The sequence below is a fragment of the Astatotilapia calliptera genome, chromosome 6, assembly GCF_964374335.1.
Source record: "Astatotilapia calliptera chromosome 6, fAstCal68.1, whole genome shotgun sequence".
In the NCBI taxonomy this organism is placed as follows: Eukaryota; Metazoa; Chordata; class Actinopteri; order Cichliformes; family Cichlidae; genus Astatotilapia; species Astatotilapia calliptera.
This window is the reverse complement of record NC_137427.1, coordinates 26,090,405-26,116,770: the sequence shown is the minus strand read 5'-3', so window position 1 is coordinate 26,116,770 and position 26,366 is coordinate 26,090,405. Positions and strand designations below refer to the sequence as shown.

At 42.5% G+C, this 26,366-nt stretch overlaps 2 protein-coding genes across 2 annotated transcripts in view; one reads left to right on the top strand and one right to left on the bottom strand.

Annotated features, from left to right (window-relative positions):
* Positions 1-14,021, top strand: part of frem3 (Fras1 related extracellular matrix 3) — a 31,834-nt gene extending 17,813 nt beyond the window's left edge. Inside the window, exons 4-24 of the mRNA XM_026171332.2 lie at positions 833-1,063; positions 1,139-1,264; positions 1,506-1,757; positions 4,140-4,289; positions 4,376-4,585; positions 4,981-5,178; positions 5,292-5,456; positions 5,831-6,013; positions 6,106-6,236; positions 8,099-8,257; positions 8,387-8,690; positions 8,771-8,902; positions 9,002-9,333; positions 9,941-10,133; positions 10,224-10,328; positions 10,640-10,767; positions 10,858-10,992; positions 11,087-11,213; positions 11,308-11,495; positions 11,594-11,740; positions 12,482-14,021. Coding sequence (XP_026027117.2) covers positions 833-1,063; positions 1,139-1,264; positions 1,506-1,757; positions 4,140-4,289; positions 4,376-4,585; positions 4,981-5,178; positions 5,292-5,456; positions 5,831-6,013; positions 6,106-6,236; positions 8,099-8,257; positions 8,387-8,690; positions 8,771-8,902; positions 9,002-9,333; positions 9,941-10,133; positions 10,224-10,328; positions 10,640-10,767; positions 10,858-10,992; positions 11,087-11,213; positions 11,308-11,495; positions 11,594-11,740; positions 12,482-13,039 — 4,154 coding nt within the window. The 3' untranslated portion in view covers positions 13,040-14,021. The remainder of the gene's footprint in view (positions 1-832; positions 1,064-1,138; positions 1,265-1,505; positions 1,758-4,139; positions 4,290-4,375; positions 4,586-4,980; positions 5,179-5,291; positions 5,457-5,830; positions 6,014-6,105; positions 6,237-8,098; positions 8,258-8,386; positions 8,691-8,770; positions 8,903-9,001; positions 9,334-9,940; positions 10,134-10,223; positions 10,329-10,639; positions 10,768-10,857; positions 10,993-11,086; positions 11,214-11,307; positions 11,496-11,593; positions 11,741-12,481) is intronic.
* A 108-nt stretch (positions 14,022-14,129) lies between these two features.
* On the bottom strand, positions 14,130-24,494 carry smarca5 (SNF2 related chromatin remodeling ATPase 5). Its single transcript, XM_026171333.2, has 24 exons — positions 24,223-24,494; positions 23,120-23,248; positions 22,867-23,033; positions 22,666-22,766; positions 20,634-20,734; positions 20,331-20,510; positions 19,675-19,830; positions 19,442-19,573; positions 19,254-19,322; positions 19,055-19,164; positions 18,709-18,935; positions 18,433-18,554; positions 18,171-18,323; positions 17,926-18,058; positions 17,629-17,777; positions 17,416-17,538; positions 17,208-17,315; positions 16,082-16,195; positions 15,870-15,992; positions 15,626-15,758; positions 15,416-15,534; positions 14,859-15,071; positions 14,623-14,733; positions 14,130-14,514 (listed from the first exon to the last, which is right to left on the bottom strand). The coding sequence occupies exons 1-24, from the start codon at positions 24,292-24,294 to the stop codon at positions 14,449-14,451; spliced, it is 3,111 nt and encodes a 1,036-aa protein (XP_026027118.1). The 5' UTR covers positions 24,295-24,494; the 3' UTR covers positions 14,130-14,448.
* Positions 24,495-26,366: the final 1,872 nt, after the last annotated feature.

Genomic DNA, 26,366 nt, shown 5'->3' with positions numbered 1-26,366 from the left:
ATATACAATAAATACATCATCAGCTACGTAAGCTGGATTATAACTTTCACTTCATTAAAAAGTCCAGATACATTTTTTCCACATGACTAAATTTAAACTCTTTCCTGGAAATGATCCTGAGCATTGTGGGACTCACTCGTTTTTAGAGCCAGCTTCAAGTGGCCCTTCAAGAAAGTGCAGTTTTTGGTACTCCCATAATGGCCTTATTTTTTAGCTCCTAAGGGGCCACTTGCTTGTCACTCATAAAAAGATATGATGGATGATGATACCACACGACCCTTTATTAAACTGACATTTTAACAATGAATTATTACCCACTTTTAAAGTCTCTTTAGACTTTCATGTTATTTATGTGTTTTTAAAGGTCAGACCTGCAATAAAGCATGACCATAGCTGCCTTTAGTTAAAATCTCTAAACATTCCTTTTAAGGCTGCAGGGCTTATCCTCAGCTTATCCCTGCAGCCAAACGAAGAAAAACTCCACACTCACGCTGCAGACATGTCCCCAAAGGAGCAAAGCTTTTGTTTTCTTCTTTGACTGCTGCTCCATTTCCTGTCCTGTCTGTGACAGAGGTTCAGTTGAATTCATGTATGACATTTCCTAGTAAGGCTTGCATGCTGGCCACTCACTCGCTGTGCAAAGGAACGTAAAACTCGAACTATCTTTTTCTTATTCTGCGGCGTCAGCAGACAGAATATTCTACCTGTTATTGTTGCATCAGATTGAAATTATCATGTGTACTGTTCAAATATGAAAGCCTGTACTTTGACATAAGCCCCAGGAGGAAGCACTGGGGTAAAATATTGCTGCCACTGGAATGCTTTTCCTCAGGTATTGCCACTAAGGACGGCACAGCAGAGAAGGACAAGGATTTCCGTGGTAAAGCCCAGAAGCAGGTTCAGTTCAACCCAGGCCAGACCACAGCGACCTGGAAAGTGAAAATCTTCACAGACCAGGACTTTGAGACCTCGGAAACATTTGAGATACAGCTGTCAGACCCTGTCATGGCTGTACTGGAGTTTCCTGACGTCGCGACGGTGGAGATTGTGGACCCTGGTGATGGTAAGAATCTGGTTATTTTGAGTTATTTGAACAAAATTGTTGTTCTTGGCCTTCATTTGTTTTCCTTCAAAACAGAATCGACCGTCTACATCCCTCAGTCAGAGTTCAAGATAGAGGAGGATGTTGGAGAGCTGTTGGTGCCAGTGCGACGTTCGGGAGATGCCAGCCAGGAGCTCCTGGTAGTTTGTTACACTCAGCAAGGTGAGATCAATCTGTTTTTATCAAAACACAAATAAATGAAATTTCAGGAGTGGAACCTTTTCTTTCATTACTTTTGACTACTGGTGATATATTAGAGCAAACATTTCTATGTTCATGTGTAGGGCTGATTATTTAATTAGTATTTATTTTGTGTTATTTTTTACTTCCCCCTTTTTAGTCCAATGACTTCCTGCTGTTAGTTTCCCTGCAAACTGATCTTTCTGTTCCCATAATTCCTCAGGAACAGCCACCGGCACCATACCCAGCACAGTCCTTTCCTACTCTGACTACATCACCCGGCCCGAGGACCACACCAGCGTGCTGCGCTTCGATAAGGATGAGCGCGAAAAAGCCTGTCGCGTCATTATCATCGATGACTCCCTTTACGAGGAAGAGGAGAGCTTTAACGTCAGCCTCAGCATGCCCATGGGGGGCCAGGTGGGCGCCAACTTCCCGTCTGCCAAAGTCACCATTTTGGCAGACAGCGATGACGGTGAGTGGGAGCGTTTGATCATTTGAGAAAAATAATGATGAACGTATGCTGAGCTGAGCTCGTTCTTTTTGGACCCGCATCAGACCCGGAGTTGAAGATGAAGAGAGGGATCTCCATCAATCATCTGTTTACAGACAGAAGGAGGGACCTCGTGAAACTATTGCACGTACAGTGTGGAAAATGATTATTTGATCCCCTGCTGAATTTGTAGTTTTACTCAAACACTCACAAATTTTACGCTAGTTTCATTTTAACTCAGAGAGACAGAATATCAAAATCAAAAATCCAGAAGAAAAACACATTACATAAAAGTTATGACCTGATTTGCATGTCATTGAGTGGAATAAGTATTTGACCCTGAGCAAAACACAGCAGTAAGATGCTTCTTGTAGTTGGTCACCAGGTTTGTTGGTGTACGCTGACATCCTTTGCTGCAGTTAGAGAGCCACAGAGGGCGGCAGGTGTGCTTGATCCTGTTGCTTACAGAGTCTCTTTGCTCTGTGTTTGCATTTGCATGTCTGCTCGCTATTAATCCACCAAAGGTGCGCAGACAGTCTGATCACCACAATCACCAAAGCCTAAAGACCTGGATGCTGCGCCTGCATTAGCGGCTCGACAGTATGGCTGTGTTTATGCTACAGTTATCCACTATACTCAGCCTGTCTGGGCGTCAGATACAAGATAACAGCAGACAGGTGCTGCGTGGGGAAAAGGCGACCTCTGTGAATGTTATGCTACACTGTAGCCCGACAGATCAAAGGACTTTAAATCTCACCGTGCTCCGCGGGCGACCCTCACCGGCATTTAGGAAGGCCCAGGGGGAAACAGAGGGCACCCCTTTGTATGAAGGGACCAAAAGGCAGGTGGTGGAGGGGGGGTGGGGGGAGGCTATTATGCAGGGAATCCAAATGACTGGCATGTTTTCCAGCACTATGTGGTCTGTATCTCTAAGGAGTCTCAACATATTAGCTTGAGAAAGAATCACAACATTCATTAGAGCCTCTTGTACTTTCTTTTCTGAATCATTGATGACAGATTTATTTTCCTTTCTCACATTTACCCCGTCTCTCGCGCCTTTCGCCCGTTTCTCGCACTTGCTTGGAGTTTAATTGATCTTTATATAAATATAACCATTGTGCATTCCCAGACACGTGAAGAGACAAGAGAAGAGTCTTTATTGTAAACCTCTATTGTGATCCTTCTTCTTCTTCTTGGTGGGTCCTGAAGTACCACCGCGCCACAAATCTGCTTCAGTGCCTGTAATGTGTGCGTCTCTGTTAAACAATCAGCCCTGCCTGAGTAAACTTGTGGTTTGGGACCTTGCCAACGACGAGCCTCTATTGTTACTGTTTGTCTGGATCTTCCTCCCACTGATCTTAAGGTTGCCATGTTGGCACTCACTTCACCCTCTCACCCTTATTTTGGTGCTAAATAGAAGCCGGAAGGCGCTGAATGCATCCCAGCAACCATTCCCTCAGCTTCAGTTGTCTCTCGCAGCATACATCGACTTCTAAGTAAACTTTAAGAGCAGATCTGCCGTTTCTCCTCAAGTAGTAATTACTGAGAGGGAAATTATTGAGACATCTGACATTCACTCATAGTGTCCCGAAATGGTTAACAGATACAGTGATAGATTTTTATTGACTTTTGTTACATATCAGCTCTGAAAAGATGAACCTCTATATCTCCACGTCTATCTATAGGTCAGATCTCTAAGAGCGCTGGCCGGACGCAGTGTGTTGAAAACCTGCTTTATACACAAGTGAAGAGAGATGAATGTGTTCCAGCGGTCTGAATTCTTGCCCTCTGTCTTTACAAAGGAGACGGTTGCCTCTCTGTCTCTGCCACCACCCCCCTCCCCTCCTTTACCATGCTTCTTATCAGCTTCTCTGTCATCAGACTCCAGGAACGTCCCTTCGCTTACCCATCATTGCCTGTGCACATACAAGCACACAGCTTATTCATCAGGTGTACCCTCAACCCTTTGGCGTTGAGTTCAGAGAGAGCTGTCGGGATTTAGATAAGTGGGGGAGGAAGGTTGAGGCAGGATAAGATGGATGACAGCTCTCTTCCTGTGCTGAGTAAAAAATGGGGGCATTTTGCTCAGCTATTCACTTCAATCTGTCCCTGAACCTGAACTACAAAACATGTAGTCTAAATATCCTCACAAATTAACTGCCAACATCCAAATGTCTGGGCTTATGCTGTGCCACAAAAAGATCTTTGTTTTAAGAGCCTGTAGAGAAAACACAGATTACTTCCTTCACTTTATGCGGTTTTGGAAACTACTTTGTCAGAATATTTCCATTAAGAAAATACTGACCGCTGATCATGGCTCAATTATTTACTAATTTCCCTTCCTAATATTCCCAACTCTCACAGAGCCTTCACTGTACTTCGGTGAGCCTGAGTATATCGTGGATGAGAGCTCAGGCTATGTCGAGGTAAAGGTTTGGAGGACAGGCACTGACCTGTCCAAAACCGCTACCGTCACCATCCGCTCCAGGAAAAGCGACCCCGTTTCTGCTGAAGGTAAAAATCAGACGTTTGACAGAATCCACAGCACTCAATCGCATTAAATAACACCATCATTTAATGGCTTCTTCTCTGTCTGCCAGCTGGACAGGACTACGTTGGCATTAGCCGCAACCTGGACTTTGCTCCAGGGGTGACAATGCAGACTTTTAGAGTAACCATCCTGGATGACTTGGGCCAGCCGGAACTAGAGGGACCCGAGACCTTTGACCTTGTGTTGCGGATGCCCATGAATGCGGTGCTAGGAGAACCAAGCAAGACGACCATCACCATCAATGATACTGTCACTGACTGTGAGTATCAGGTTTAGAAATCAAACCAAAGTACGGATTTATAAATCTGCACTCATAATCTTTTCAGAAGATATTCTATATTCATATTACTTATAAAAAAGTTCATTATCAGTAAATAAACAATGACTTAATGGCTACTCTGGCGCACTGTTATGTAGCTTTAAGGACAAATAAAGACTTTCTGAATACTTTTCATGTAAGATGTCATATGCTGGCTCTTAACTATTATACATATGTACATTATGAAGCATTTATTAAATGGTTTTACACATAAATTGTAGGACAAAAAATATCAGATCGCTTTAAAAAAATATGGATTCTTCATAGCATGAAACACTATCTTCTTTTAAATTTGTGAAGACTTTCTTGTAATTGATTGCTTGTTGGCTTCTCAGTGCCTAAGGTTCAGTTTAAGGAAGGAAGCTACAAGGTGGATGAGTCTGACGGGGAGGTAACAGCCACAGTGTACCGCAGTGGAGACATCAGCCTCAGATCCACTGCACGCTGTTACACTCGCCAAGGCTCTGCTCAGGTCATGATGGACTATAACGAAAGGCCCAATACTGATGCATCAGTCATCACCTTTCTGCCAGGTGACACCCTCCCTCTGACACCCTCCCACCCAAACTAATCTTTCATGTATCATTTGAGGTGTATTTATACATATATATAATATTTATTCTCTGTACCCTAATTTTCTCCCCAGGTGAGAGTGAAAAGCCATGTGTGGTTACCCTGGTAGACGACTCCATCCATGAGGAGGATGAGGAATTCCGCTTGGTGCTGGGAACTCCTAAGAGCAAGTCTCCTTACGGAGCCTCTATCGGGGAGCAGAAGGAAGCACTGGTCACTATCACAGATGAGAAAGACAGTACGTGTTTTCTGGAACTAAATATATTGCAAATAATAAAACAACATTTGCACAAGTGGGAAAAAATGTATCAAATATCTTGGCTGAGGAAAAAAAAGATACCCCTGGCCCAAGCCAAAGAGTGTGTATTTGTACTAAGTTAGCTAAAACTGATGTAAATAACTACAATAGAATAGCTCAATTATTTTGCTGCGTCTCATAACATCTGCTAACAACAGAACACGAGAATCTCAGTACCTTTGCCTTTTTTAACACTTATTCCCATAAACCACATTGTTATTTGGTAAAATCTGAGTTCAAATCAAAGATGTTCAAAAGAAAAAAAATATGTTCATTTAAATGTTTATAGTACGTGAATACAATTTTTCTTCCAGAGCCGATCATCCGTTTCTCTGAGATCAAGTATAGTGTGCGTGAGCCCCAGGTGAAAGGCGAAGTGGCCACAGTGAAGATTCCTATTCTTCGTTTTGGTGACACTTCAAAGGTTTCAGTAGTGAGGGTGCACACAAAGGATGGGTCTGCAACCTCTGGAGAAGATTATAACCCGATGTCAGAGGGTGAGAACCTGGTTTTAGCAGCTACACAGTGACTAAGTAACTTGCATGCTGCCTCCTGATATGACTGCACACGTCACTGTTTGTGTTTTAAGATGTGGCGTTCAAGGAGGGCGAGAAGGAACACTTTGTGGAGATTGAGGTCCTGTATGACGGTCAGAGAGAGATGAGAGAGGCCTTCACTGTGCACATGAAGCCTGATGACAATATGGTGGCTGAAATACAGGTGAGACGACGGCCACGTGGGATGCACGAGCAGATGCGCATAAACAAATATAAACCCAGAAGAAGGTTGTGTATGTGCGGGGTACAGTACTGCAGATCTACACAGGAGCCCTGTCATGTCAGCCTGTGTTAAAATAAGCAGGCAGCAGCTGGCAATGCTGTCAGCACGCCTGAACCACAGATATATAAAAAGCAGGAATGAGATGCTGAGGGGAATGTCCCAGCAGGGCCAAACAGAAGACAAACCTATAAACAGAATGGCGACATTCTGCCCATATACTCTACAGCAGGCATGTACAGCTCACGTGACAGAAATAGGTGATTACAGTACAATTTGTGTGTTGAAATTACACTGTATCATTTAAAATGACAATGTTTTATTTCGGTGAAATTAAACTAATCTCGAGGGCTGCACGGCAGATATTATAATAGCAATGTTTTGAATTCACAACTAATTTGTTTATCAAGAGTTGATTGATAAACATGTTTAGGAGCAAATCAAAATCCATTGTGGCATAACTATTAATCTCCAGCACCCAGTGTGTTTGCAGTATTACTCAGAGTGTATTTCTTTGTGAACAGTGCATTGAAAAGACAATTTTGTGAAAACAGATGAAAATTTCTTCGGGCTGGCTTCATTCAGATACACTCCTCAGATATTTTAACAAATACACCCGTTCAACTGCTTTCTAACACAAATATCTAATCAGCCAATCACGTGGCAGCAACTCAATGCATTTAGGCATTTAGACATGGTCAAGACAAACTGCTGAAGTTTACACCGACCATCAGAAAAAGGATGAAATTTGATTTAAATGGTTGTTGGTGCCAGATGAGCTGGTCTGAGTATTTCGGAAACTGAAGAGCATCTTAGGTATGCAGAAGACCACACCAGGTGCCACTCCCGTTGGCTAAAAACAGAAAAGTAAGACTACAATTCATATAGACTCTCTTGAATGAGTGTAATGAGGACCCAAATGCAGACACAAAGGCAGACGAAGGGTTAAACAGAAAGCGAGCCCTTCGAGGCGTTGGAACAGATACAAACGAAGATGAAAACCCAAAACATAAACGGGAATCTACACTGGGAATAGCAATAGGGAAACTGGAGCACAGAACAGGGATACACAATGGAGGACATCCAGGGACAGGAATTTAAAAGATACATGATTGGAACATAACAGATGTTCTGACAAGGGAGACTGACACTGTATACACACAGGAGGGTGATTAGTGGTGGAGACACATGGGAACACAGCTGGACTAAATACATCTAATGACAAGGGGAAGTGAAACAGAACTTAATACACACAGGGAAAGACTCACAATAAAACAGAAAACACACACAGAGACACACAAACTTGTACACGAGAGAGAGACATGACAGAGCTGAGAGAGAGGGAGAACGAGAGAGAATGACATGGAGAGGACTTACAGATGAGACCAAGACAACCTAGAAAGGGAACTGACTAAACATGTAACTAATAACTAGAAATACAAATGATTAAACACACATAGGGAAAGTTGCAAAGGACTAGGTGAAGAAGAATCGCAGTATAACTGCATCATTCGATTTGCTAGGTGTACCTAATAAGGTGTCCAGTGACTGTACACCAAATTGTGGTAATGACTAATCACACTGCATTGTTTTGAACCAAAGCATTCAATGAGATAAATATGTTACTTCTAAACCTTTGCCACACTAGATTATGAGTTAGAGTATGTGCTTTTTACACATGCATACACATTAATGATACCCATAATCTAATAGTCTAAATGGCAGCGCTATAGGCTTATTTAAAGTGTTGGGTAGTTGTTTAGGATGACAGCCAGTTGACTCTGCGTTTTCTCTCTGTTTCCCAGATGAACAAGGCCATTGTTTACATTGAGGAGATGGACAGTGTGGCAGATGTTACTTTCCCTGCCATCCCCCAAGTGGTTTCCCTTCTCATGTATGACGACACATCTAAAATGAAAGACAGACCCTACCCACCCAATGGATACCCTGTTGTTTGTGTGACGGTGAGTGAGACGCTGCTTTATTTACTCTAATATAAAATCAAACAAAGCACTTTTTCAGTAGTAATTATTATATAAAACATATTGGTAATGCTGTTTTTAAAAATGTAAGGTTTATCATATTGTTTCCAGGCCTGCAACCCTAAACATCATGACTTTGATAAAACGGGTTCCATCTGTGCCGCGGAGAACATCAACGACACGCTCACTCAGTACCGCTGGCTCATCAGCGCTCCCACCGGATCAGATGGAGTAACCAGCCCCATGAGGGAAGTGGACACTAACACTTTCTTCACCAACACCAAGTCCATCACCTTGGATTCAATCTACTTCCAAGCCGGCTCTAGGGTTCAGTGTGCAGCAAGGGCTTTCAATGCCAACGGAGATGCTGGCCTGGAGCTCGTCAGTTCTATAGTTGTGATCAGCAAAGAGGAGGGTAAGAAGAAGCCAGCAGAGATTTACAGACAAAATACTGGATGTAGAATTATCTGGTTTAGCTGACCCTACCTTTTGCAGGTATGTGTCAGCCTCGTATCCCGGGTACTGTTGGAGCTGAACCTTTCTCTGCAAAGATTCGCTACACGGGTCCAGATGATCCAGACTTTCCCAACCTCATCAAACTGACAGTCCACATGCCTCACATGGACGGTAAGTGGCAAATTTTGTTGCAAATCTCAATATATGCCCTTATATAGCCAATGTGTGTGACAAAAAAAAAAAAAAAACAATCTTTTGCCCGTTCATCAGGAATGCTGCCAGTGATCTCCACAAGACCTCTGTCCAACTTTGAGCTTACCCTGAGCCCGGATGGCACACGTGTGGGCAACCATCGCTGCTCCAATTTGCTGGACTTCAATGAGATCCAAACCGGCTACGGCTTCATCACAGACGCAACAAAGAACCCTGAAATAATTGGGGAGACATCGCCCTATCAATACAGCGTTGTCATGCGTTCAGCCAACTCTCTGCGCTTTTACAGGAATCTCAACTTAGAGGCCTGCCTCTGGGAGTTCACCAGCTACTATGACATGTCAGAGCTGCTGAACGACTGTGGAGGATCCATCGGAACCGATGGACAGGTAGGAAAAAAAGTTAAATAAGTGAAGACGGTAAAATGTGTTTTAAAATCACCACATTTTACTCAGTCTGAATATTTTTTTTAAGTTTGTAACATTTACAGGAGGGCCAGGATCCAAGGTTTTCCAGCAGAAAGCTATATAGTAACATTATGAATGAGATATTGTGATTCAACTGGTATTAGCTGAATTGCCTGGTGAGCCTGTCTCTAGCTAGCTTGCTAGCAGTACCCCATAAAGTTGATTGTGTTCATCTGGAGGTCGCGTTATTCATCCAAGTGACCGGCTGACTAGAGGTTTCTCCAACCTTATAAATGATACAGCTGCATGACTGAAGCTCGGGCTGTTAGCTCAGTTTTGTTAGCCAGTGGTGTTAGTTTTGGTCATTATTGCAACTGTAGCATTTGTAAGGTTGGAGAAACCTGCAGCCAGCTGAGATTGAAGAAGTCACTTGGATGAGGGACAAAAAGTGTGTTTCACTGAAAAAGTCCAGATGAGCAGAATCAACTTCCTGGGATTTTCTTACCTGGATGATTAAAGACACTCACTAGCATTAGTTCCCAAAGAAATAGGTATTATTCACGACGGTGCCTTTTCCCTGCCCATTTAGGTGCTGAACCTGGTCCAGTCTTATGTCACCCTGCGTGTTCCTCTCTTTGTGTCTTACGTCTTCCACTCTCCGGTGGCTGTCGGAGGCTGGCAGCACTTTGACCTGCAATCAGAGCTCAAGCTCACCTTTGTGTATGACACAGCTATTCTGTGGCAGGATGGCATTGGCAGCCCACCTGAAGCTGAACTACAAGGTATCTTCATAGCCAACGCTGTTAGTCTTTACTGAGGAAAAATGTAAATTGGTGACGCTCATTGGAAAACGTTCCCCTCTGTACTCGTAGGAGCCATGTACCCCACCAGTATGCGTATAAATGAGGAGGGCCGTCTCGTTGTCAACTTCAAGACCGAGGCACGCTTCAGGGGGCAGTTTGTCATGTCTCATCCAGGTATGCATGTACAGTGTACACACCCTAAACCCATCTTGTGGGGTCATTCTGTACAAGCCGCCTCTGATTACCCTGTGGTCCACATCCTGTCGTTATCTATTTATGGAGTTCCACCTCAGGGGTCTTCCTGTTTGAAAGACCCAGAGGTCATTCAGCAAATGTCAAAATGACCCAACAGCGTTTACTTTTAGGCCGCAAGTAGCACAGGCAGTGTGAAAGGTCACTCTATAAATAAGTAGACACTGTTACTAGCTTAGGTTGGGCAAATTGCATTTGTGAAGATTTATGACTGTATACATGTTTGTTTTCAGGAACCAGCGTGTCATCTATGGTGATATGTGCTGACCACTCTGGGCTGACATTCACTCTAGCCCTGGTCAGGACTGAGCCTACATACAACCAGCCCATGCAGCAGTGGAGCTTTGTCTCTGATTTTGCTGTGAGTCATTTAACTGTGAAAGCATCCTTCAACTGGTAAAGAAATAGCAAACCAAACAGCCCCATTCCTCAATGTCTGTCCAACCTCTAGGTACGAGACTACTCCGGGACTTATACAGTGAAGCTGGTCCCCTGCATTGCATCACCCAATGGGGAGTTCAGCATCCCTCCTGTCTGCCACCCAAGGGAGCCGCTTACTTTTGATATGGACATTCGCTTCCAGCAGGTTAGAGCTGATCGCTCTTAAAGGCTTTTTCAGTGTGTTGTATTTACACTTTGATGCATTATTTATTGCCTTTTTAATGATCCTTGCTCGGCAGGTGAGTGACCCGGTGGCAGCCGAGTTCAGCCTCAACACACAAATGTTCCTGCTGTCCAAGAAAGAGCTGTGGTTGTCCGATGGCTCCATGGGATTTGGAGAAGGAACCGATGCTGCTTTTTCAGAAGGTACTACACTGCTGCCATCTAGTGGTGTTAAGTAACATCACAGTGGGAAACCATGACCCACAGGGAATGTCACGTCATCTGTACTTCAATTCAGGCTCCATGATTTATGGCCGTGTGATGGTGGATCCAGTCCAGAACCTGGGTGACTCCTTCTTCTGCAGCATTGAGAAAGTCTTCCTCTGCACCGGAATGGATGGTTACGTTCCCAAATACAACCCCACTAACAAAGAGTATGGCTGCCTGGCAGACGCACCCTCTCTACTGCACAGATTCAAGATCCTGGTATGATGCAATAGATCACAAAGTATGATTGGATACTGTGGAAGTGAAAAAAGTAGATGGGGTTTCTGATTTTTCTGTGTGTGTGTGCCGTTCTGCAGGACAAAGCCCAGCCAGAGACTCAAGCTACATCATTTGGTGACGTTTCTTTTAAGGCCACACTGGCGCAGGACACACCAGGAGCTCTGTCTTTGATCAGACAGCCAGGCACTGACGGCTTCACACTGTCTTCCTCTCCACTTTTTCAGGTCTGCATTATTCTCAGATACAATATGTTCATATATGGAGGCCCAAAACTGAAGAAACAAAAAAACCATAAATAAATGAATAATTTAAGTAAATATGGTGAAAAACATAGACATGCTTTTCCATGTTGATCCTTTGAATGACAGCACCCTCATGTTAAAGTAGAAATTGATCAAAATTGATAAAAATCAATAAATACACATAACGTAATAATACAAAACTGAATTTTAAGTGGTAATGATAATAAATATGGGAATTAATGCAAAAGCGATGGAATAAACTAGCACGGCCTGCAATATTTTTTCAAATTCTTCTTTTCAAAGTCTTTGTTTCGCATTTATCAAACAAAATTCAATCAAAGACACAAGCTTTGGTTACCATAAAGCTACAAGCAACATATGTTAAATGCGAAGGGTGAAACGAATTTAAATGGAAATATAAATGTTTTTAAAAATATTTTGATATTAATGATCGCTGTATGTGTGACAATGTTTGTGCAAAGTATTGTTGCGACTGGCCCACCCGGTAAGAACGAGGTAGGATACTTACAGACATATGTGCGTACATATGCTACAAATATTATAGTAGGATTAATGGTTGTACATTTAATGATAAAATACTTTATTTATTATTATTATTATTAAATATTTTTTGTTTGTTTTTTAAATTTGGCACTTCTGGTCCTCCGTAGTTGTTTTGCACAGGCCCAGACTTAAAGAGAATTACACATCTTGTGCTTTCAGGTGGCTGCTGGTCGAGAATGGTTCATCCACACCATCTACACTGTCCGCTCCAGAGAAAATGCCAACCGCAACATTGGCAAGCGCAGCGTAGAGTACCTCCATCACAGCATCTTCTCTGTTGAGCAACCCCGCTCCTCCACCCGCCACCGCCGTGCCGCCCCCTCTTTCTCCGCTCCTGCTGTAGCCCAAGACATCGGTATCGAAAATAATCGGGGCACCAACATCCAGCACATCGCCCTGGACCGAAGAGACCGCATTGTGGTCAGCCAGCGCCAGCCTTGGCTCCCTAATCGTGACAGTTTCTTAGAGCGCCCCCTGCTGGAGAGTTCAGGCAGAGAGCCGAGTGATACTTCCACTATACCTTTGCTGGTGGGCGTCGCAGGCCTGATCCTCCTCACCTGCCTCATTGCCACCGTCGTCATTCTCCTGCTCCGGCGCAAGAAGCGTGAAAAGAAGAGCCAGTACCCTCCTTACGCCACCTCCTCTTCTTCAGCCTACAACGGCTACAGTCACAGCCCAGCAGGCATGTGGGGTGGCTCAGACAGCTCAGAGGTGTAAATGTGGGCCCGGCTCCAGTTCAAACATCTGTCCCCTATTAAAGGGACTTTGATAAGTCTCCTCCACCAATGTGCCTTCGATGCCAAACTTGTGTAGCACTGAAAAGAGCCCAGAACAGTCTGTGGACAGCAAAGGATGTCAGTACTCGGGGCCCACAGGCGTGAATGCACCAGAATAATGAGGCTTGCTGATCTCTGATAATTGTTTGTCTTTAATTTACTGTACGTTCGTGCCTTTATTACAACCTATGCAGGATCATGGATATAAGTAGAAGCCCCTCAAAATATATCTGTTTCATTTAGGTTCCAAGTTGTAAAATATCGCTCTTTATCCAGTGTTTGCAAATGCATGTAATGTAACTCGTGAGTAAATGGCATCCTTGTTTAAATCTCATAAAAGCAAATTATTTTCTATTCAGTCTTTTTTTTTTGTTAATTGCTGTATTTCACCATGTTCATTATGTTTTTTTAGTGGAGAACAAAAAGGACTGAATGTTAGTCAAAACTGAGCTTAATGAATGATGTGATTCTTTTTCCTTCTATAAGAAGCCTGCAATACTACTACTGAGAAGAGTACTACTGTGGTGTCACTGAAAGGGATTGTAAATGTTATTTTAGTCTTTTGAAAATGCAGAAATCCACTTTTTTTTTTTACATTTTCTAGATAAATGTGGCTAAAATCAGATGCACACCTATCCGTGTACATATCAATGTAGGACTATGGGTAAAAGGAAAAAAAGTATTACTACACCCTGGTGAAACTTGAAAAAAGAAAAATCTGTCTGGTTTGTTGATCAAGGCCTGAAAACAAGTGCAGTATAAAAACTATACTTTTTCCTTCTACAAGTGACAGCATATTTTAATGTGCCAACTATTAGTAGACTTTTATGGCTTATTAACTTTGTGAAAATTTTCCAAATACTGGATGTATGTAAACTTAAACTGCCAAACTGAAAAGAAATATTTTATGAACGTGTCATTTATCAGCTTTTTTGTTTGTTTTTTTTAAAAAAGGGGGGAGATTTATTTGCGATGCTCAAAAAGACATTTTCTACAATATAAGATACAAGAACAGATGTTTTCTTAAAAATAAAAAAGGGTACATATTGTTTGTTTCAAGCAATGGAATGTGGTACAACCAACAGGCATAAATACACATATTTCAATTAAGTACTAGTAAAAAATAAGGACTAGCAAACAAAATCTAACCCAGCACAGCTGCAGTGTTTAGGTAAGTGACAACAAGGCAGGCTTGTAAAGAAACACTTCCTAGAACCTAAAACAACCATATCAGTCCGTCAGGGATTTTACACAGTACATTATCACAGCCTGCAAACAAACACAGACACTAGGACTAATGATAGCTGGCTGCCGTCTTTAATTCTGTTAATGCGGGTTTTTCCAGCAGCTTCACAACTTGAGCTTTTTCCTTCGTCCTCGACCGTCTGGAGTTCCCTCTGACTTTCGTTTCTGCGCCTGGGAGGGAAAAAATGGATTAAAAAAATAATAATAAAAGGATGTTGTCCTTAATAGACAGCTTAAAATAGTTTGAATTGTTTATTATGGGATGAATTTGTAGCTTACCGAGCCGGTCTTTGGGCCCCGTTTCTTCTTTTCCGCCTTCTCCCTCTCCTCCAGCTCCATGTTCTCTCTCTCTATCAGGGTGATCAGGGTGTTGCATCGCCTCTGGAGCTCCTACACGATAAATGGGGGGAGAAAATAAAAATTGCATTTTTAATTATTAAAACAATTTTTAAAAAATGTTTAAATAACAGAAGAAAAAAAAACTGAGAAATAAGAGTGAAGTAATCCAAACTCACCATTGCAGTCCTAGATTTGAGGAACCAGTCGAAGCGGAACTGTGGTGAGTTGCGGATGCACTGGCGGAGCTCGTCGTACACGCTCTCCTTATCAAAGCCAAGCTTGTGAAGCATACAGATGAGGAAGCGGTCTTCCTCCTCTGTGTAGTTCTTGCCTTTGTTAGTCCCGTAGGAGATGCGGAGCTGATGGAAAGGAGCCTTGTAGCGGCCAATCTAGAAGAGGATTTGAGAAACACATTGAAGGATAAACACAATGCTGAATGAGAAATCTACTCAGCAACTTGCACTACAAAAAGAATCTTTTTTGGGGTTTTTTAGAAAACATACTATATGATACGGGGCCGATGGCGCGATATGGCAGCCTGGCTTCTGTCAGTCTGCCCCAGGGCAGCTGTGGCTACAACTGTAGCTGCCTCCACCACAGTGTGTGTGAATGTGACAGTGAATGAATAGTGGAATGGTAAAGCGCTTTGAGTGTCTAGAAAAGCGCTATATAAATGCAATCCATCATTATTATCATTATTATTATTATTATTTCAAAGTTGACTGACTGCTACCTTTGAGTCCAGTGCTTTCTTGATGCTGATCCTCCTCTGAATCCTGGCCTCTCCTCTTTCTATCTGAGCCATGATCTTTTCAATATCCTGCAACTCATTGCAGCGCTCCCAGAATACAGCTGCAGGAAAGGACACGAACATGAAGTCACACAATAAATCAATTTAAATATCTGGGTTTGCTTTCGACAGAAGAAAAAAAAAATCCATTACCAGAATATTCCATGACTTCCTCCGGAGTTTTCCCCTCAACCTCTCTGGCAATGTTCTCAATATCATCTCTCCCCCACTTCTCGTTTGCTTTGATGAATTGGTTGAAGTCACGTTTGTTCCAAATAGTAAATCCCTGCGACAAGCGTACAGTTGATCCGTTAATGCACAATTTAGAGAAATATGCAAACATTTCATTTCCTGTATATCAGCCACTGGCTGCAAGTCAACAAGAAAAATAATCCACCTGTTGCAGAAGGGTTTCCTTCTCTTCCAGTTCCTCCTCTGTGAGGGCCTCGGCCTCATCGATCTTAGCCTGCTCCTCCTTCTGGACCTGAGCAGAGTTTGGTATGTCTGGATTGCGAGGAACCTTAAGAGACAAAGCCACAGATCCAGTTAGAGTCTTCTCAAAAGACAACAAAATTTGGACAAATAGGAATGTGTCTGATCTCTTTGAACCTTATATCCAATGGTCTTTCTGTAGAAGAGAATTTCCTTTTCTAGAAGCTCAAAAAGACGTGGAGGGAAGAACTGGAAGTCCTGCACATTTGGCTGCTTAGGCGGACGAGGAGCCTGGCAAAAAAAAAAAAAAAGGCAATCCAAAATAAGTAATAGGGACATGCACAACTAGTCACCTAATCATCGCTATTGTCACTAGTCTGTACCAAACGTATTCATTCAGTCTAACTGATTTACAATTGATACTCAATGCAGTAAATCAGCGGTCCCCAACCCCCGGGCCTCGGACCGGTCCGTGAGTCGTTTGGTACCGGGCCGCGAGAGTTGAGGCTCAGGTGTGAAATGTATAGTTTTCAGGGTTTTATCGGTTTTCAGCGTTATTTTGTTATTATCGTTTACTCTGTTTTCCTTGGTCTTTTCACGTGTGTTATGAATAAATTTTCTTTTTTCGGTACAGGTACTAGTTTTATTTTGTTGTATTTATCCGCGACACCTTAAAGGCCGGTCCATGAAAATATTGTCGGGCATAAACCGGTCCCTGGCGCAAAGGTTGGGGACCGCTGCAGTAAATGGTTGTTTCCTAAATGTTATGCCGCCACCTGCCACCAGTTGGCGCATCACTGCTGAGAAACGCCATTAATCTAGGCCTGATTGTTTTAGTAATAGTATAATTGTTAGTTTTTCGTGTTAGTTCTTTAAAAAGGTGAAAGACTGAGATCACAGATAAAACAATGTTTTGTAATAACATGTTTTCATATCATATTTAACATCAGTTTATTATACGTGTTTTTCTTAGTTGCCTGTTTGGAGAATACAATGCAATGTCCATAATGCACAATGTAAGGTGGCACACAGTTAAGCGACATGATTCATTATTGAAGAATGTGATTAATGGTATCACATGGTTTTCTTTACAAGGCTTTTGACATTGTATATTAAACGGTTAACAAATTTAACTTAATAACTGAATGTTTCTTAGTTTTACACTAGTTCACTGGACTAATTTGAGTTTTTCCTTGTTTAGTCATCAAAGAACTTAGTCAAACCCCCAATAAATAAACATTAAACATCCTGATGCTTTAATAGATTCTGTCTGTATGATGTTTGTACAGTGATGGTTTCCTACCTTTGGTGCTTTGGGCTCACTGACTCGCAGAGCTTCTCTGAAGTAGGCATCCACCGCGTAATTGGCTTTCCTTTCTCTCTTGGGCGGCTCGATCCAGTTTGTAATGACCTGAACGGAAAAATGAAAATCACAAGCTAAGGATTTAAGTCTTTTCCCAAAAGAAAGGCAGTCCCAGATTATAAATACCGATGCTGGCCAACCTATTTACCTTCTTCTTCTCTCTGTAGTCCTCTCCTTCGAAGGTGTACACGCTGGTGTTCTCCGTGTCCATGGTGAAGTTTCTCAAAGAGCTCTCGCCCAGCGATGACATTCTCTCCTTCATCTCCATAGTCTGGTACACAATCATTTCAAAGTGTTTGATTTTTTAAATTCACACAATAACTTTCGATTGATGCTTTTCAGCTAATGCAACCAGACTCACCTTCCTTTCACCTCTCTCCAGGATGGCATCGATGTCATCATCTGTGATCTCGCTCTCTTTGGAAGCAAACACATGTGTGGCACCGTGGCGGATGATGGAGAGCATCTCATCCTTACCCAGTTTGTTTGCACTCGGATCCACAAGTCTCCCTATTTTCAAAAAATAAATAAAATAAAGTTTAGTTTATTTCGCAATTTCCAACAAGTACCACTATGTGAACTTCATATTTTATTTCTTAGCAGCATGCAGGACACTAAAACAAGTTTAAACAGGCTGACTTTAAGTGAGATGAGTTACCTTGCTGGATGACGATCGAGTCCAGGCGCAGTTTCATCTCGGCCCTCTCCACAATCCTCTCCTCCACTGTGTTTTCAGTGATGAAACGGAAAACTCGGACCTGCTTCTGCTGACCAATCCTGTGAGCTCGGTCCTAAGCAGATGAAAAAAAACAAGCAAACAAAAAAGTCAGGTAATCTGACCGAAACAATCAAGTTCATTGGTTACACTCATGCTCAGGTAGATCATCATATTAGACTACTAACCATGGCCTGAAGATCGACTTGAGGGTTCCAGTCTGAGTCGTAGAGGATGACTACATCTGCTGTTGCCAGGTTAATACCCAGACCTCCAGCCCTGGTGCTCAACATAAAGATGAACTTTGAGCTGTTGGGCTCATTGAAAACATTGATGGAGATCTGTAAATACACAAACACGTGAAAATTAAGTGCTTTTATAGTCACACTCTCAATACCAAACACTCAGGAATTGCTTTTGGTTATGGAAGATGACAAATCCACATCTCACCTGTCTCTCCTCGTGTGGAGTTTGCCCATCCAGGCGACAGTAACCGTAGTTCCTCCACATGCAGTAGTCCTCCAAGATGTCCAGCATCCTGGTCATCTGACTGAAGATGAGCACACGTGAACCTACAAAACAGGGATGTGGAGACGTTAAGAGACGTAATTAAAACAATTTTGCAATTCTACCAGCATTTAAAAATGTATATGCAAACGGGAGCATGAGCCCTCCCGCCAGTAATAAAGAGATAACTAAAATACTGAACAAAAAGAATCCACACACCCTGCTCTTTTAGCTTGGGCAGCAGCTTGTCTAGCACCACCATCTTGCCGCTGTTCACCGCCAGGTGGATGTCTGTTGTGTACGGTGGGCCGGGCTCAGCCCCATCAAACAGGTAAGGATGGTTGCAGCATTTTCTCAGCTGCATGAGAACGTTCAGCAGACGCATCTTGTCCATTTTACCCGCCGAGTTCAGAATGTCGATGTCCTTCATCAGAATCTTTGTGTACCTGACGGGTAGTAGCACACAACAACTTAAGTTCAGCATCCACAAATACAGCAGGGGAAAAACACAAAAACAGCTCAGGTCTTGTTTTATAGCAAGTCCATTTTAACTGGGGATGCTTACCACTCCCGCTGCATCTTACTCAGGCCAACATAAATCTTGATCTCCTTCTTGGGGAGCAGAGTTTTCTCCACGTCTGCTTTGATACGACGAAGCAAGAAAGGACGCAGCACCTACACGCAGGGAGCGCATTAACCCAACTGAAATATAACACACCTTACAACGTACAGCAGCGTGCTGGATAGTCGCATTAAATACATACAGTGTGAAGACGTTCAACCAACTTTTGATCACCCAGGCAGTTATTTGTGTCAAACCAGGAATCAAAGTCCTGAGAAAAAAGAAGAGAAATTAAATTGGCACCTTAATACAGAAACACCTCTTCTCTAAAGCGTTTTCAAGACTTCTTCTATAAACTACTGATTTTGTGGTTTTCTATAGAAATCCTACTTCTGATGAGTTGAAGACATCAGGCAGCAGGAAGTTCAGGAGAGCCCACAGCTCATGGAGGTTGTTTTGCAGGGGTGTTCCAGTCAACAGCAAACGATTGGTGGTCTTAAATTCACGCACAATTTCTGATAACTATGGAGAAGCAAAGAAAACCTTAGCGATCTGACCATCTCACAGTACTAAAGGTTAGGTGGCTGACATGTGTAACTATTTTGTTTCAGCAGCTGTCTGACCTTTGACTTCTCGTTCTTGATCCTGTGAGCCTCATCAATGACCAGGTATCTCCAGTTGAATTTTTTGAACACCGCCTTTTCAATGATGAGCATCTCGTAGGATGTCACGCACACATCCCACTCTCCAGGCAGCAGCACATCTCGGATCAGGGCAGTCTGTCATTGAAGCAGAAAACTGTTTTTACCACCAGAGTTCTACAGATTAATCTCATAAATATGTGTCTACAATACATAAAAAAATAATAATTTTAAACCAGAACAATACATGAGTGTTGTCGGTTACACAATCGTTTCCTGTGTCACAAACAACAAACAATAAATTATTATTCAAAAATAGATGTTATTACCTGTTATTTTAGCAATCTAAATTGCAGTCATAAAAACCAACTACTAAGAGCCTACCTCCCACAACGTATGGCATAAGGACTTTTTAAAGACTGAATTAAGACATTAAACAACAATTAAGGCCTTATTGTTTAGATTGCAGTATTTAACACATTTTAAAACTTTTTTAAATGCCTGTGGGAGTCAAAAAACAAAAACAAAAAAAAACAAAACAATATGGAGTCCACCAAATAGAACTGGTGAAGGACAACCAAAGCATCTGAAAAATGCTTTGATTTTCACACCATTGATACATTTTTGACACAGCTTACCCGCTCATCTCTGTCTCCGATCAGGCAGACAGCACGAAGGGAAGGCACCCATCTCTTGAACTCATTCATCCAGTTGTAGAGGGTGGACTTGGGAACCAGCACCATGTGAGGACCAGGGATGTTTCTGTAGTGCTTCATATAACCCAGCAGTGCAATAGTTTGGAGAGTCTTACCCAATCCCTGACAATAAGAAAAGAAAACATGAATGAAGAAAAACAAAAAAAAACAACAAAACATTATGACACGATAAAAATATCTGTAATTTAACTCCATGAATAAGTAGAAACGTGAAAAAGTGCTGACCATTTCATCGGCGAGGATACCATTGATTCCATTCTCGTACAAAGAAATGAGCCAGTTCAGACCACGGACCTGATAGTCCCTCATCTTCCCTGTTTTCACATCTACATTACAGACAAGAAAACAAAATTCTGTAAGAATTGTTTTAATTTTGTTTTGCCTAATAAAAACTCCCACCACTAGGGGGAGTGCTTCTGCTGCCTCTTATTGGGGCAGTAATAGATCAACAAGTGCAAGTCAAGTGAAATTTGCTTAGGAAGGCTCCTAACTGAGTGAAGTGACACAGATGAGCTGGCTGAATTCTGCTAAGTACAAAGACAATGTGCTTCAGTGCTTCCTTTATTGGCTGTATCAGGATCAGCCACATACAGTGGGGCAAAAAAGTATTTAGTCAGCCACCGATTGTGCAAGTTCCCCCACCTAAAATGATGACACAGGTCAGTAATTTGCACCAGAGGTACACTTCAACTGTGAGAGACAGAATGTGAAAAAAAAAATCCATGAATCCACATGGTAGGATTTGTAAAGAATTTATTCGTAAATCAGGGTGGAAAATAAGTATTTGGTCAATAACAAAAATACAACTCAATACTTTGTAACATAACCTTTGTTGGCAATAACAGAGGTCAAACATTTACTATAGGTCTTTACCAGGTTTGCACACACAGTAGCTGGTATTTTGGCCCATTCCTCCATGCAGATCTTCTCGAGAGCAGTGATGTTTTGGGGCTGTCACCGAGCAACACGGACTTTCAACTCCCGCCACAGATTTTCTATGGGGTTGAGGTCTGGAGACTGGCTAGGCCACTCCAGGACTTTCAAATGCTTCTTACGGAGCCACTCCTTTGTTGCCCGGGCGGTGTGTTTTGGATCATTGTCATGTTGGAAGACCCAGCCTCGTTTCATCTTCAAAGTTCTCACTGATGGAAGGAGGTTTTGGCTCAAAATCTCACGATACATGGCCCCATTCATTCTGTCCTTAACACGGATCAGTCGTCCTGTCCCCTTGGCAGAAAAACAGCCCCATAGCATGATGTTTCCACCCCCATGCTTCACAGTAGGTATGGTGTTCTTGGGATGCAACTCAGTATTCTTCTTCCTCCAAACACGACGAGTTGAGTTTATACCAAAAAGTTCTACTTTGGTTTCATCTGACCACATGACATTCTCCCAATCCTCTGCTGTATCATCCATGTGCTCTCTGGCAAACTTCAGACGGGCCTGGACATGCACTGGCTTCAGCAGCGGAACACGTCTGGCACTGCGGGATTTGATTCCCTGCCGTTGTAGTGTGTTACTGATGGTGACCTTTGTTACTTTGGTCCCAGCTCTCTGCAGGTCATTCACCAGGTCCCCCCGTGTGGTTCTGGGATCTTTGCTCACCGTTCTCATGATCATTTTGACCCCACGGGATGAGACCTTGCGTGGAGCCCCAGATCGAGGAAGATTATCAGTGGTCTTGTATGTCTTCCATTTTCTGCTGATTGCTCCCACAGTTGATTTTTTCACACCAAGCTGCTTGTCTATTGTAGATTCACTCTTCCCAGTCTGGTGCAGGTCTACAATACTTTTCCTGGTGTCCTTCGAAAGCTCTTTGGTCTTGGCCATGGCGGAGTTTGGAGTCTGACTGTTTGAGGCTGTGGACAGGTGTCTTTTATACAGATGATGAGTTCAAACAGGTGCCATTCATACAGGTAACGAGTGGGGGACAGAAAAGCTTCTTACAGAAGACGTTACAGGTCTGTGAGAGCCAGAGATTTTCCTTGTTTGAGGTGACCAAATACTTATTTTCCACCCTGATTTACGAATAAATTCTTTACAAATCCTACCATGTGGATTCATGGATTTTTTTTTCACATTCTGTCTCTCACAGTTGAAGTGTACCTCTGGTGCAAATTGCTGACCTCTGTCATCATTTTAAGTGGGGGAACTTGCACAATCGGTGGCTGACTAAATACTTTTTTGCCCCACTGTATATAACATATTTGTTATTTGCTCATGCTTTGAGTCCCCATAAAAACAGGTCTTTACTTACAGGAGGGAGACTCGTCAAAGCGAGTGCACACATTTGTGGTCTTTGTGCTCTCATTAAGAAGCTCTTCATCCTCTTCTTGTTCCGTGCGACGGTGGCGGTTGCTTTTAAAAAAATAATAAAAGACACAGCGTTATAAATCACAATGGGAGAAAACTTTCTAAATGGAGGAAAAGAAACTGTTCTGTAGGGATAGATACTCACTCTCCAGCTGAAAGCAAATTCTGTTTCTCGTCCTTCTTGATACGAGGACGTCCCGGTTTCATCTTGAGCGGTGAGGTGGGGGTCTTCTGTGCAGCTGGTTGGATGAAATGAGCAAACAGCTCTGTTTGCTTCAGCAGATACTCAAATCTGTTGGTCCGGTCTGTTTGCTGCATTACACAGAAAGAAAGTCCCATTCATCTTCCGACCCAGGAGTACAGTGGTGAGCCATGTAATGATGGAAGAGAGGACTTACCACTTTCTCCTCATAACCTGGAGTAGAGTCTTTAGTTTTGGAGGAAGATGAGGAGGAGGAGGCATCTTGTCCATCAGCACCTGCATCTGAAGAGGACTCTTTTCCAGCATCTGAAGAGTCAGACTTCTCCTAAGGGAGTGTATGGTGAAAACAAACCAGTCTTAGTGGATGTCGTCCTTATGTTTACAACAACAACAACAACTGATAGGAAGAGATGAGCTCACTGGCTCAAAAACAAGCCAAAGGGCAAACCAAAATTTCAAGGTGCATCGGTATTCACATTTGCAGAAAACAGGGCATGTATTGACTGAAATACCGTCAGTTCTTCTTCTAATCATATACTGTCACGGGAAGGTACTTTTGATAGCACATTTGCGTCACAGAATAAATCAGTCTCTTTTACCCCTCTGCTATCAGACGTGCTGAGAAGTACCAGTAATTTTGTGAATTTAAATCTCTATTAAAAGAAGATGAGGTGATAATGATAAGACTTTTTGTGGAGAAAATGCTTCCAATACAAAGCAAGGACGGTGTTTTGGAATTTCAGCTTTCTTTATGTGGGATTTTTATATTGATAGAAGTTTCAAATCATTTTTTGGCCGAGTTGTACGCAGCCAGCGAAGCAGCATCCTTCCCCGGTCACAACAGCCATTGCTACGCGGTCTGCTCCGAAAACAAAGGGGCAGACGGTACAGCTGAGAGGACTGCTTCTGCCCCCCCAATTTGTTTTCACGGGGTTTTCTAAAAGCCGACTCACTGTTATAAGCGTCCCACTGAGTGAACCAGGTCTGAGAGCAAGCATAGAACAAGTAAGGACTTCTGGAGCGATACGAGACAGGCAGCTAGCGGGGCTAAGCTAGTAGAGTGGGCGCTCATGAAAACGGCTGGCCTCGCTGCTGCGCTGGTGGATCTGGCTGTTGTCTTCGGGAGCTAATGGTAGCGCCGCTGCTAGCTAACTGACAAACTGAAAGTTTCACACAGTTGATTTCGAAAAATGCCTGAACAAGAGATGGACCTTTTCAGAGTTATACATTCGTGTGTCGGCTTTGTGAGAAACGAAGTCAGCGTCGAAAGGATATAATTCCCATTTTGAAACATCTTACCTCCGCTCCTCCGGCGTCTTCAACTTCAGCCTGCTCTTCCCGCTGTTCCACGCAGTTTGCGCTTTCGGACATTTTTGTCGATTTTCCTTTTCCGTTCAGGTATATCGTTTGTTATTAGGTGACTTGTGTGATCCCGTTTAAGAGCCGTTGAGAATTTTCGGAACTTCCTCTAGGTAAATAAGGACAATCCTGTTGTTTTTAATGAAAGACACACCGGTTGGTCGCAGGCAGCACATTCGCGCTAGCAAGATTTTTCTCGCGCACCCGCGTTCACATAGTTACCGGGTCTGAGCGCGCTATCGCGAGATTTTATTATGCTGCCTTCGCAGACTGTCGAAAGTATTTGTTTTTGTTATGGCTCATATGACAGCTTCCAGTCATCTCCAAGGTTACTATAGTTAACTAAATCTAAACTAAAGCCTTTAAAAAATTAAACTTAACTAAAACGATTTTTAAACTGCAACAATGTATAGGTTAATATGATTAGTTTTAGTATTTGCTGGTTTAGTAAAACACTTTTATTATAACTTGATGGTTTTGCTGCTTATTGAATCTCTGGATGTCAGCAAGACCGGGACTCACCTTCTTTTAAAAGTTTTCTTTTTTATTGAAATACCTTTACTTATTGTTCTGAATCTAGCATCTGACATATGCCCTCCATGCAATGAATAATTAAAAAGACTAACACAAAAACTATTAAAAACAAAAATAAATAATGCATTTTCAAAAATTTTTTAACCAGACCTGACATATATATGGATACATTGATATGTTCCTTACACTTCCAAAGTTACATGCTTTAATATTATAACTCATTTCTGAAGCCAATGACACTAGCATCACCCCTCTAGGAAGTTTGATGGGTTTCACTGATTAGAGAAAAGACATAGCCAAGTCAATATTTGTGATTGATAGGGTGAAATATTATAGTAAAGTAATATTTCAGTCCCACTTGTGTTTCCTAAAGTAACACGTTTTCTGGGAGTGGATGATGCAGTCATCTATGTGCTGTAGAGAGCTTACTCCCCATTTATAGAGTAAGAGCTGCACTGTGAGGATAAGCTTCTTTGATTTATCAAGTGCATTTCATACAACTCAGCTGCTGCTGCTGAGGGAAAAGTTACAGGAAATGTCAGCAAACACATCAACCATCTCATTGATTACCGACTGCTTGGCAGAGAGACAGAGAGGCTGCGGTATGTAAGACTGGGCAGTGCTCAGTCTGATTTGTTGATGTGCAGTACAGGAGCTCCACAGGAGACTGTGCTGTCTCCACACCTGTTCACTTTGTACACCTCAGACTTTCAGTACAATTCTAGGTCATGGAACCTTTAGAAATCCCCTGACAGTTCTGCAGTGAGTAGATGTATTAGTAATGGGCAGTAGGAAGACTAGTGAGCACTATAGTGGATGCCTTTGTGGAGTGGTCTGGGAGCAATCATTTGCTTCTGTATGTGAAAAAGACCAGGGAGGTGTCCCTTGGAAGAAGATGGCTACACAGACATACATGCACTGTACCTGGGTGTCAACATGGACAACAGGCTGAAATGAAAGACCAACACAGAGGCTGGGGATGAGCAGGCTCTATTTACTAATGGAGTCAATGTGTGCACCAAATGATGGAAATTCTATGTTACTCTGCTATGGGAAGCACAGTGTACTCAGGAGTCTGCTGGGAGAATCATTAAGGCTCAGGGACTGTCTGTAAACTGGACACATTGAAGCTGAGGTGGAGAACAAACTGTTAATACCCTTACCGGAAAGGCATTTAATCTATTATTATTATTATTAGTAGTAGTAGTAGTAGTATTAAAAAACGCTAAAAAAAAAAACCCCAAAAAAACAAAGATGTACAAACAAGATTACATATCCTACTGGGCCGAGAAGAAAATGCCCCTATCTCTTGTTAAATTACACATGCCTAACTCTTCCATTCGTATAACAAACAACATCTCCTTAATTCAGTGTGAAAGTGCAGATGGATGCAAAAATTTGAAAATAAAGTCTTTGATAATCACAATTCCAAGATGCAGATCAATCTGGATGTTAGGTGGAAGCTGGGAGGTTTCCATCTTTTCATGATTTTTTTTTTAATCGTAGCGTTATCCCAAAAAGGGCAGATGAACGAGTAGTGGTTGAACGCA

What these genes read in the sequence shown, in the direction of transcription:
- smarca5 (XM_026171333.2), bottom strand. Translation starts at nt 24,294, where the DNA reads ATGTCCGAAAGCGCAAACTGCGTGGAACAGCGGGAAGAGCAGGCTGAA. An exon ending in AAGACGCCGGAGGAGCGGAG is followed by an intron (nt 23,249 to 24,222) that starts GTAAGATGTTTC and finishes ACACTCCCTTAG; the next exon opens with GAGAAGTCTGACTCTTCAGA. An exon ending in AGAAAGCACTGGACTCAAAG is followed by an intron (nt 15,072 to 15,415) that starts GTAGCAGTCAGT and finishes ATCCTCTTCTAG; the next exon opens with ATTGGCCGCTACAAGGCTCC.